The following is a 12113-nucleotide window of genomic DNA, read 5'->3' as shown; positions in this document are numbered from 1 at the left end:
TTTTAACTTAATTTTTAACCTGTAAATTTAAACATTTAAATTAATCTGACAGGCCTGAAGCCCTTTAAAAATGGTGCCAGCACCTGCGCGGTGGTGCTGGATGCCATTGCTGGAGACGAAATGCCTACCTTCTCTACATCGGGGGCGGATGTTCTGCTCCCTCTGCTAAATATCGTGGCATTTCAGTAGCACACTTCTCGTGCGTGCATTGCACTGTTTTTGAAGCTATTAAAATTCAGCCCCTTGAATTTAGATGGACGAGGTGTGAGCTAATCAAGATATTTAGGACGAAAAAGGGTAGAATTTACTTGGGAGTTGGTAATCCAGAAAAAGGAGTCATAACCTTAAAATTAAAACTAGACCATTTCTACTTCCCTAAAAGGCCATAGATATATCAACTGAGATTAATAGATTAGGTACGAATATCAAGGATATGGAGCAAAGGCAGGTAAATGGAGGTGAGGTACAGGTCAGCCATCATTAAATTGAATGGTGGAACAGACTCGAAGGGCTGAACTGAAAGATATTCAAATTGTTTTGAAAGTACTTCCATTTTGTGTTAAATTTTGAAGGTGTGTGTTTTATTTGTAAAAACTGAAAAGGATTCCATGGATGTTTTTTTCTCTGGGGTCATTGAAAGGACTGAGAGGCCTTGTTTGCAAACATGTATTGGAAGTCACCTGTCTTCAGATAAATACCCAGCAGGGGCTTTTTGCCTTGAGGGAGATGTTTACAGGTCAAGATTTATAGGAGTCAGAATGCTTGACTCTTGAGGTATTGTTTTGGTTTCACTTTGGACTGGCAGTTGGGGTATGGCCAGTGTTTTGAGTTGGAGTTTTAAAAACCAGCCAGGAGAGCAATCATCCCAGCTCAGCCTTTTCCATCTCTTTGAAAAGCCTGCCAGCTTTTCCAGCTGAGTAGCTCTTAGAAGCAAGTATAAGTAGTAGAGAAATTGATGCTACATTCACCCTGCAAGGCCTGTTGCTGTACTTCTCCCAAGAAGCTGGAAAAACCTGCCAGACAAATCCTTGATGCCGCCTGAATGAATTGCTCCAGAGAAAGATCCCAGTCACAGCCATCTACACGGCACAGTGGCGCAGTGGTTAGCACCGCAGCCTCACAGCTCCAGCGACCCGGGTTCAATTCCGGGTACTGCCTGTGTGGAGTTTGCAAGTTCTCCGTGTGTCTGCGTGGGTTTCCTCCGGGTGCTCCGGTTTCCTCCCACATGCCAAAGACTTGTAGGTTGATAGGTAAATTGGCCATTAGCAATTGCCCCTAGAATAGGTAGGTGGTAGGGAAATATAGGGACAGGTGGGGATGTGGTAGGAATATGGAATTAGTGTAGGATTAGTATAAATGGGTGGTTGATGGTCGGCACAGACTCGGTGGGCCGAAGGGCCTGTTTCAGTGCTGTATCTCTAAACTAAACTACACGTACTTGGGACACCAAACCAAAAAGGGACAATTGACAGATAAAGAGTACAGTCTATGATTGACCATATCAGTAAGTGGGTAAACATTTAAATATATGTTGTGACCTGTGGAGAAGTGGAACTAGAAAAGACAGTGCACTCCTCCCACCTCGGCTGTACCAAAATCAAAATGTTAGGCATATGGAATTTTCTTTGTTTTTTAATTTTCTCCAAATCATTTATTTAAATAAGTGGTAAATATATGAATGCAATGACAATTCACAGCAGGTATTTAAACATGCCATTTTCAAAGCATGATTAAAAAAATCAAACAAGCAATTTTACAGTAAACATACAAGTACATTACCATTTGTGCAGTGGCATTGTACGATTGCAACTCCAGTGAAGACACTATGTTCTTTATTGCTCAGTCTAAATGACAGGGGAAAAAAAAATTACCACAAAAAGGCAATAGTTTGCACAATGTCAGAAAGTTTAAAAAAAGTGCTTGAAATTATAAGCAAAGCAAAATACTGCAGATGCTGGAAATCTGAAATAAAAACAGAAAATTCTGGAAATGCTCAGCAGGTCTGGCAGCATTGGAGAGAAACAGTTAACGGCCGGAATTTTTCATTGAGCAGGAGGCCCTGTCCACCGGCTGAAAAGTCAGTGGCAAGTCCACCTCTGCTGGGCGTGGGGAGCCAGACTGGGATTCTTCACTCCCCAGGCCTTTAATTGGTCTTCAGAGGGACTGCCACCTCCTTGAGGCAGGAAGTCCAGTCGAATGGACCTGCCGGTCAATCAGTGATCAGTGGGCCAGCAGCGCCACTGGGAGCCGTGGCCACTGCTGGGACTACACCCAGCTTCAGGAGGATGAGGAAGGAGAGCCCAGGAAGGAAGGTATGTCTTTAGGGTCTCGCCAGGGACAATCGGTTTGGCCCCGTCGAGGCAATGGAGCATTGGTGTTGGGGGCGGTTGGGGTTTCAGGGACAGCCTTCCGTGGCACACAGGGTGCACGATCAGGAGGGCCCCCCACCAACCCACAAGAAGGCCACCTGATTTTAAGAAGCGGGATTTTTTGAGGCTTCAGCCACCTGGCAGCCAAGGATAAAATACCTGCGATGGTGGTAACTGGCCACTTAAGGGCCTTGATTGGCCATTTCTCACTGTCACCTCCGCCCCATGTAAAATTGCAGCGGGGGTGGGAGAGTATTGGAAATAGCCCACCCCCAACCCTGCTCGTTTGGGAGGTGTAAAATTCCAGCCAACATTTCAGATCAGTTACATTTCATTAGTTCTGATGAAAGGTGACAGACCTGACATATTAACTCTGCTTCTCTCTCCATAGATACTGCCAGACCTGCTGAGTATTCTTTAAAATCTACTTTGGCAGGTGCATTCTTTCTTCTCATCCCCTCTGTAGCCTTTGACGTAGTCAACCACACCATTACCCTCCAGTGCTTCTCCTCCACTGTCCACCTCACTGGGATTGCCCTCGCTTGATTCCCATTACCTATCGCCATAGCATATTCACCTTTCTTCACAGCATGGCACCATTATCTCCAGAGTCTTTCCAGGATCTATCCTTTCCCTCCCCCCCCCCACCTCCTCTTCCTCATCTATGTGCTGCCCCTTGGGGTCAGTTTCCAAATAGTCACTAATGAGACCCAGCTCTGCCCCTCCATTGCCTTTGTCAGGCTGCTTATCCAACTTCTAATCTTGGATGAGCTACAACTATCTTCAGTTACACACCAGGAAATCCAAAGTCCTTGCCTTCAGACCTTTCCAACAGTACACTTGCTACTGCTTCTATATTCCAGCACAGCTACTTTCTCAGGTTGAACCAGACTGTTCTCAAACTTGCCATGTAAGGCTATTTTGGATCTAGTGTTGTGTAATGAGAAAGGGCTAATTAGATTTAGATTGAGAGATACAGCACTGAAACAGGCCCTTCGACCCACCGAGTCTGTGCTAACCATTAACCACCCATTTATACTAATCCTACACTAATCCCATATTCCTACCACATCCTCACCTGTCCCTATATTCCCCTACCTATACGGGGGGCAATTTATAATGGCCAATTTACCTATCAATCTACAAGTCTTTGGCTGTGGGAGGAAACCGGAGCACCCAGAGGAAACCCACACAGACACAGGGAGAACTTGCAAACTCCACACAGCCAGTACCCAGAATTGAACCCGGGTCGCTGGAGCTGTGAGGCTGCGGTGCTAACCACTGCGCCACTGTGCCGCCCCAATTAAGAACCTTGTAGCAAAGGGGCCTTTAAGGAAGAGTGACCATATGATAGAATTTTATACTGAGTTTGAAAGTGCTTTAGTTAAGTCTAAACTAGGGTCTTAAATCTAAACAAAACAAACTATGTAGGTATGAAGGGAGAGTTGGCTTCGGTAGATTGAGAAACTATATTAAAAGATATGATAGAAAAGCAATGGCTAGCATTTAAAGAATACATAATTTGAAATATATTATTCCTTTAAGACACAAAAACACCGCAAAAATAATTGTCCAACTGTGTCTAACAAGAGGAGTTAAAGCTAATGCTAGATCAAAGGAAGAGGCTTATATTGCTGCCAATAAGAGCAGTAAGCCTGAGGATTAGGAGGAATTTGGAATTCAAAGGAGGACAAAGAAATTGCTAAGTGACACGAAAAGCGTGTGACAGTTGTCAGGCAAGCCTCCCACCTGCCAAGACTGAGGCACACATTATTTCGCCACATGAACACAAAAAACTTAAAACTGCAAACCCCTGACTGGAAAGACATTTGCATAGTAACAGACAGAGTTGGAACAAGGGACAAAGGACCATGCCCTGACCCATTCAACCAACAATGGACTTTTGATTATGAGACATTGAAGGTGGGGGAGCTAGCATTCCAGGTTGACTGCTAAGATAGCAGAATCCACAAACACAGAAGAGGACAGACCAGTTTTAGTCACATGACTAGCTGGCTGTTGGAATTTGAACTTCCAACAGAGGAACTGAACTCAAAGCTCCTGGCGCCCGGTTAAACAGAACCTCCTCTCCAGTCCTGTCTGCCTGCCTCCATCTCTTTCCCACAGAGCTGAATCTTGTGAAAACATGTGAACCTCAAAAGAGAGAAAAGTCTCCTACGTGAACAAGGTTTAAGAACATTGGGCCACGACGAACAGCAAGACTACCTACAATCAAGTGAGTTCGAAGCACAGTAAAAAAATCTTTGATATTGCCTCAAACCCCCTCTCATTTATATTTTCCTCTCCTCTTTTCGGTCCCTATTTACATGTGTGTACCACATGTGCATGCTAGCATGGTCATGTCGTATACCCGTAGGCGTTACCCGTATGAGTTTAAGGTTAAGATTTAATAAATTTCACGTTTCTTCTTTAAACCGGAGAAAGCCTGTTTGTGCTCGTTTCTTTGCCTTACAATTGGAAAGCTGTGAACAAGGATTCACAAAAGGGGAGCTCAAAACACAGCATGTTTAAAAATAAAACCTTGTTACAATAAGGCCAGGTGAAGATAGTAACAGATCCCTAGACACCTTCTCACCTGGTCGTAACACAGTATACTAGCAGGAGACAATGATTTTAAACATGTCTAAAGGTATGCAGATAGGAAGAGATTAATGAAAGTAAATGTGGGCCCATTAGAGAGAGAGACAGGTGAAAATATAATGGGAATAAGGAGATGGCAGAGACATATTAAACAAATCTTTATATCTGTCCTCATGATAGAAAACACAAAACATTCTGGAAATAATGGGGAACCAAGGGTCTAGAGAATGAGGAACTTATAGAAGTCAGTATAAATAAAAACAGTACTGGAGGAATTTACAGGACTAAGTGGCAACAAATCCCCTGAATCCGATGACCTTTATCCCAGGTAGCAACACAGATAGTGGATGCTTTTGTTTTGATCTTCCAGAATTCCGGAACAGTTCCCAAGGATTGGAAGCCAGCAAACAAAACCCCACTATTTAATAGAGACGGGAGAGCGCTAAAGGGAAACTATAGGCCAGACAGTCTATCAGTAGTATGCAAAATGCTAGAATCTATTATTAGGGACGTGGTAGTAAGGCATTTAGAAAATCATAATATGGTTAAGCAGTCAACACATGAAAGGGAAATCATGTTTGACAAATTTTCAGGATGTAACTAGTAGAATGTATAAGGGGAACCAGTGGATGCAGCATATTTGGATTTTCAAAAAGCATTCGATAAGGTGACACACGAGATTACTACACAGAATTGAGGGTAATATATGGCATGGATTGAGGATGGGATAAAAGGAAAGAAAACAGCATGTAGAAATAAACAGGACATTTTTCAGGTTAGCAGGCTATAACTAGTAGGGTGCCACAAGGATCAATACTTGGGCCTCAGCTATTTACATTACATTGGTGGGAGAGCAAGCAAAGAGGTGGGTGCAAAGAGGCTGCAGAGGTATATAGGCAGGTTGGGTGAGTGGGCAAGAACATGGCAAATGGAATACAACATGAAGTGTGAGGCTATCCGCTTCGATAGGAAAAATAAAAACAGAATTTTTTTGATAGGTGAAAGACTGGAAAATGTTGGCATTGAGGGGAACCTGGCCTCCAAGTACATGAATCGCAGAAGGTTAACATGCAAGTAGAGCAAGCAATTAGAAAGGCAAATGGCATGCTAGTTTTTGTTGCAAAAGAATTGGAGTACAAGAGTAAAGAAGTCTTACTACAATTATGCAGGGCATTTGTGAGACCATAACTGGAGTACTGTGTACAGCTTTGGCCTCCTAACCTAAGGAAGGAGGCACGTGCCCTTGGGGAAGTGCAACAAAGGTTCACTAGACTGTTCCTGGGATGAGGGGATAGCCCTGTGAGGAGTGTGAGTAGACTAGGCCTACATTCCTGGACCTTAAAAGAATGAAAGGTGATCTAATTGAAAAATATAAAATTCTTAAGGTGTTTAATAGGGTAGATGCTGAGAAAATGTTTCCCCCGCTGGGGAATCAAGAACACGGAGTGCAGCGAAGGTTTACCAGACTGATTCCTGGGATGGTGGGACTGACGCATGAGGAGAGATTGAGTCAGTTAGGAATATATTCGCTGGAGCTCAGAAGAGCGAGGGAGGATCTCATAGAAACCTATAAAATTCTAACAGGACATGACAGGGTAGATGCAGGAAGGATGTTCCCGATGGTGGAGGAGTCCAGAACCAGGGGTCACAGTCTAAGGATACGGGGTAAACTTTTCAGGACTGAGATGAGGAGGAATTTCTTCACCGAGAGTGGTGAGCCTGTGGAATTCGCTACCACAGAAAGCAGTTGAGGCCAAAACATTGTATGTTTTCAAGAAGGAGTTAGATGTAGCTCTTGGGTCTAAAGGGATCAAAGGGTATGGGGCGAAAGCGAGAACAGGCTACTGAGCCATGATCATAATGAATAGCGGAGCAGGCTTGAAGGGCCAAATGGCCTACTCCTGCTCCTATTTTCTATGTTTCTAAGAGTTACAGCCTCAGATTAAGGTGTTGGCCATGTAGGACTGAGATGAGGAGAAATGTCTTCAAAGATTGGTGAATCTTTGGAATTCTCTACTCCAGACAGCTGTGGATGCTCAGTTGTTGAGCATCTTCAAGACAGAGGTCGACAGATTTTTGGGTATTAAGGGAATTATGGGATATGGGAAGAGTGCAGGAAGGTGGAGTTGGGATAGATCAGCCATGATCTTGTTGAATGGCGGAGGAGGCTCGAAGGGCCAAATGGCCTACTCCACCTTCTATTTCTTATGTTCAAAATGAAGCTGAGCTTTCAATTGCACATCTCCCCATCAAAAGATGGACTACTTCTATTTACAGTAAAATCACATGCTCTCCCCCCACCTCAACCCATCTGCTGCTGAAACTCTCATCCATGTCTTTGTCAATTCCATACATACTTACTCCAATGTTCTGCTGGCCAGTATCCTATTCTCCAACTTCTGTAAAGGTCAGCTCATCTAAAATGCTACTATCCATATCCTATACCACATTAAGTTCCACTCACCTATAATCTCTGTCCTTGCTGACCTACATTGACTCCCAGCCCCCATTTTAGAATTCTCAACTTCATGTTTAAATCTATGCATGCTCTTGCCCTTCCCAGCCTTTCCTCTAACTCTGACCTTTTGAGAATCCCACCATTGTCAGCCATGCCTTAAGCTGTCTATGTCCTGGCATTCCCTGCTCAAAACCCTGCACCCCAGCTCTTCCTTTAACCGCTCCCTTAATGTGGGGTGGCACAGTGGTTAGCACCGCAGCCTCACAGCTCCAGCAACCCGGGTTCAGTTCTAGGTGCGGAGTTGGCAAGTTCTCCGTGACCGCACGGGTTTCCACCGGGTGCTCCGGTTTCCTCCCACAGCCAAAGACTTGCAGGTTGATAGGTAAATTGGCCATTGCAAATTGCCCCTAGAGTAGGTAGGTGGTAGGAGAATTGACAGAAGGTGGGGATGTGGTAGGGTATATGGGATTAATGTAGGATTAGTATAAAATGGGTGGTTGATGGTCAGCACAGACTCGGTGGGCCGAAGGGTCTGTTTCAGTGCTGTATCTCTCTATGACTATGTCTCTATAATGGTCCCTTATTTGACCAAACTTTTCACCATCCCCTTCCCCAATTTCATCTCCATTAGCTTTCTGAAAATTGTCTCTGATTAAGCCTCTGTGATGCACCTCGTGAGGTTTGTATGTTAAAAGAATTACATAAATACAAGTTACAAGTTTCAGATGCAAGTGAAGAAGCACAAACCTCGATAGCATTGTGTGTGCAGCTTGTTTATCTACAGGCTTCTCGAGAATGTCACCGTCAATAGACTAAAAAGGGGAAAAAAAATAAACACATCTGATAAAGTGAAATGTCAACCCCAGGTAAGATTTCATATCACTCACTCTTTCACAACTATTAAAAGAATTGTGTGGGTGGGCAGTTGGGGAGGAGGAGTGGGGCAGTGTTTGGGGAGGGAGATCAGCCCAAATGCTATCCCATTACCCCTGCTGACAAGTGCATGCACAGGTACATTAGGAAAGGTCTGGATCGCAGTTAGCTGTGATGTACAACATGAGATTAAGTAGCTTGTTGATACTCAAAGAACATCCATTAGGCCTAGTGGCACTTGTAAAAACTTAAAACACAACATAGGAATAAGATTAGGCCATTCAGCTACTTAAGCCTGAATCAGTTAGATCACAGCTGATCCATACCTCCACTCCATCTTGGTTCCGTTATCATCAATACCTTTGCTGAACAAAAATCTATCAATCTCAGTTTTAAAATTTTCTATTGACCTCGCCTCAACATTTTATTTTGAGGGGGTGGGCGCCGTGAGAGAGAGAGCTCTATATTTCCTGTACTTTTTGTGTGAAGAAATGTTTCCTGACATCACCTATGGACGGCCTAGCTTTAATTGTTCTGGACACCCCAACCAGAGGAAATAGAAAGAAATGATCAACTCCTTTGATCATCTTGAAACACCTCAATGAGAATCTTCAATACACAAGCGAATACAAGCCTAGTTTATGCAACCGGTGTCATAATTTTAACCCGTTTAGCCTGGGTCAGCACAGGCGCGGCAATAGAAATGGGGAAAAACTGCACTTTTGAAGCCAGCTCCTCTCAAATTGTTTGAATTCCCTGATCACTGCTCAACTTTTCCAATACGAATATATTAGAATTGGAATTCCGAAGAATAAAGCTGCTAGTTTTTAAAATCACATTTGTAAAGTTCCTGGCAAAACAATTTCTCAAAGTAGAAAATGATGAAAGGATATGTATGCTAGCTATAAATCTTTCCTTTAACAAAAAAATTCTTCTATAGAATCATTTACGGCACAGGAAGCCACCATTCGGCCCATCGAGTCTATACCAGTTCTCCGTGAAGCAATCTAGTCAGTCCCACTACCCTGTTCTATTCCCATAGCCCTACAAGTTTTTTCCTTCGTGCCCATCCAATTTCTTTTTGAAATCATTGATCATAATTCAAAAATACAAATTTATTTGCAGATGAACGTGATAAAATCTTGTCAAAATTTAGAATTGATCCCAAAACATAAGCTTAAAAGTGGATAAATCCCCAGGCCCAGATAACATGTATCCCAGGCTGTTATGTGAGGCAAGGGAGGAGATTGTAGGGCCTCTGACACAAATTTTCAAATCTTCTCTGGCCACAGGAGAGGTACCAGAGGACTGGAGGACAGCGAAAGTGGTACTATTATTCAAGAAGGGTAGCAGGGATAAACCAGGTAATTACAGGCTGGTGAGTCTAACATCAGTGGTTGGGAAACTATTGGAAAAAATTCTGAGGGACAGGATTAATCTCCACTAGGAGAGGCAGGGATTAATCAAGGATAGTCAGCATGGCTTTGTCAGGGGGAGATTGTGTCTAACTAACTTGATTGAATTTTTTGAGGAGGTGACGAGATGTGTAGATGAGGGTAAAGCAGTTGATGTAGTCTACATGAACATCAGTAAGGCTTTTGATAAGGTCCCGCATGGGAGATTGGTTAAGAAGTTAAGAGCCCATGAGATCCAGGGGAATTTGGCAATTTGGATCCAAAATTGGCTTAGTGGCAGGAGGCTGAGGGTAACGGTCGAGGGTTGTTTTTGCGAGTGGAAGCCTGTGACCACTGGTGCTGGGACCCTTGCTGTTTGCAGTGTACGTTGATGATTTAGACATGAATATAGGAGGCATGATCAGTAAGTTCATAGATGACACGAAAATTAGTGGTGTCGTAAATAGTGAAGAGGAAAGCCTTAGATTACAGGACAATGTAGATGGGCTGGTAACATGGGCGGAGCTGTGGCAAATGGAATTTAATCCTGAGAAGTGTGAGGTGATGCATTTTGGGAGGCCTAACAAGGCAAGGGAATATACAATGGATGGTAGGACCCTAGGAAGTACAGAGGGACCTTGGTATACGTCCATAGATCACTGAAGACAGCAGCACAGGTAGATAAGGTGGTTAGGAAGGCATGTGGGACACTTGTCTTTATTAGCCGAAGCACAGAATATAAGAGCAGGGACGTTATGATGGAGCTGTATAAAATGCTAGTTAGGCCACAGCTGGAGTACTGTGTACAGTTCTGGGCACTATACGATAGGAAGGAGGTGACTGCACTAGAGAAGGTGCAGAGGAGATTCACCAGGATGTTGCCTGGGCTGGAGCATTTCAGCTATGAAGAGAGAGACTGAAAAGGCTAGGGCCGTTTTCCTTAGAACAGAGAAGGCTGAGTAGAGACATGATTGAGGTATACAAAATTATGAGGGGCACTGATAGGTTAGATAGGAAGAATGTTTTTCCTTAGTGGAGGGGTCAATAACTAGGGGCATAGATTTAAGATAACGGGCAGGAGGTTTAGAGGGGATTTGAGGAAAACTGTTTTCACCCAGAGGGTGGTTGGAATCTGGAACACACTGCCTGAAGACGCGGTAGAGGCAAGAACCCGCACAACATTTAAGAAGTATTTAGATGAGCACTTGAAACCCATAGCATACAAGGCTATGGGCCAAGTGCTGGAAAATGGGATTAGAATTGTTCGGCGCTTGATAGCCGGCAGAGACACGATGGGCCGAAAGGGCCTGTTTCTGTGCTGTATAACTATGACTCTATGCAAGGTGGAAAACACCATCTAACTGCAAAAATATGTAGGACTATAGAAACTTAAAACATAGGAGTCGGCAATCCAAAATTAATCCCTCCGGCCTGCACTTCACAGATAAACTTGCATTTGGCTCTACTTCAAGTATTATTCAATTTTCCCTCAAAATATCAGTGTAGAGAATATCCCACAAAGCTCATCAGTTTTGAAGAACAGTCTACACTGGAAACATTTCTCTTTACAGATGCCGATTGATCTGCTGTGTATTTTCAGCATTTTTGGTTTTTATTTCAGATTTCCAGCTTTGGGAGTTTTTGGCTAATTCTTTATGCTTTGCTTAGTTTCAGTTATGACAAATTAATCACCTGATGAACAGTAACTGATTAGATATAGTTTGCAACACTTGCTGTTATTACTTCCAGAAAATTAAACTTTCACTGTGATTGCGACCACTGTCTTTGCCTTTGAGCTGGAAACATTTTTTGCCACAATCTTCAAACATATAGTTTGCAGTTCTGAGAATTCGACCCAAATTATTTCACATTTCCTGAAGAATGCGAATAACCTCAAGTTAAAAAACTTAACTAATCAAACGAAACTACAGGGCATCAGCTTAGCATTACAAGCTACAAAGGTTTGATTAATAAAGTGAAAGAGAAAACAGGTATAAAGGAAAAGTAAAAATAAATTTTAATATCTAAAATCTTCTAGGAACAGTTTTTCACCTGCAGGAATGAGATTTCAGAGTTTTTTTTGTTCCTTTCTAACCTGGACAGGTTGAGTGGCATTGCAGGAACAATCTGGTCATTAAAAGTGTTCTTACGTTGTTAAGTACCAGCCCTAACTTTCTGCAGAGTTTAATTTGTTTCAGCAACACAATGCAACAATTTCTTGAAACTAATGGGAGATTGATCACAGAATCGCTACAGTGCAGGAGGCCATTCAGCCCATCATGTCCGCACTGACTCTCTGAAAGACCAATTCCCTCAGTTCCGTTCCCCTGCCTTCTCCCCATAACCCCGCACATTCTTCCTTTTCATACAACTGTCTATCATGGTGAACTTTTTTTCATATATACATTACTGCTGTGC

At 43.1% G+C, this 12113-nt stretch overlaps 1 protein-coding gene across 4 annotated transcripts in view; it reads right to left on the bottom strand.

Annotated features, from left to right (window-relative positions):
• Positions 1 to 12113, bottom strand: part of asmtl (acetylserotonin O-methyltransferase-like) — a 49340-nt gene that overhangs the window by 19107 nt on the left and 18120 nt on the right. For all 4 annotated transcript variants that reach the window (XM_068033208.1, XM_068033207.1, XM_068033210.1 and 1 more), the window contains exons 5-6: positions 8176 to 8240; positions 1780 to 1844 (exon numbers count right to left, since the gene is read on the bottom strand). In XM_068033208.1, coding sequence (XP_067889309.1) covers positions 1780 to 1844; positions 8176 to 8240 — 130 coding nt within the window. The remainder of the gene's footprint in view (positions 1 to 1779; positions 1845 to 8175; positions 8241 to 12113) is intronic.

This window comes from Heterodontus francisci, chromosome 6 (genome assembly GCF_036365525.1).
Source record: "Heterodontus francisci isolate sHetFra1 chromosome 6, sHetFra1.hap1, whole genome shotgun sequence".
NCBI classification, from domain to species: domain Eukaryota; kingdom Metazoa; phylum Chordata; class Chondrichthyes; order Heterodontiformes; family Heterodontidae; genus Heterodontus; species Heterodontus francisci.
Note: the sequence above shows the minus strand (reverse complement) of the source record. Positions and strands in the feature narration are given on the sequence as shown.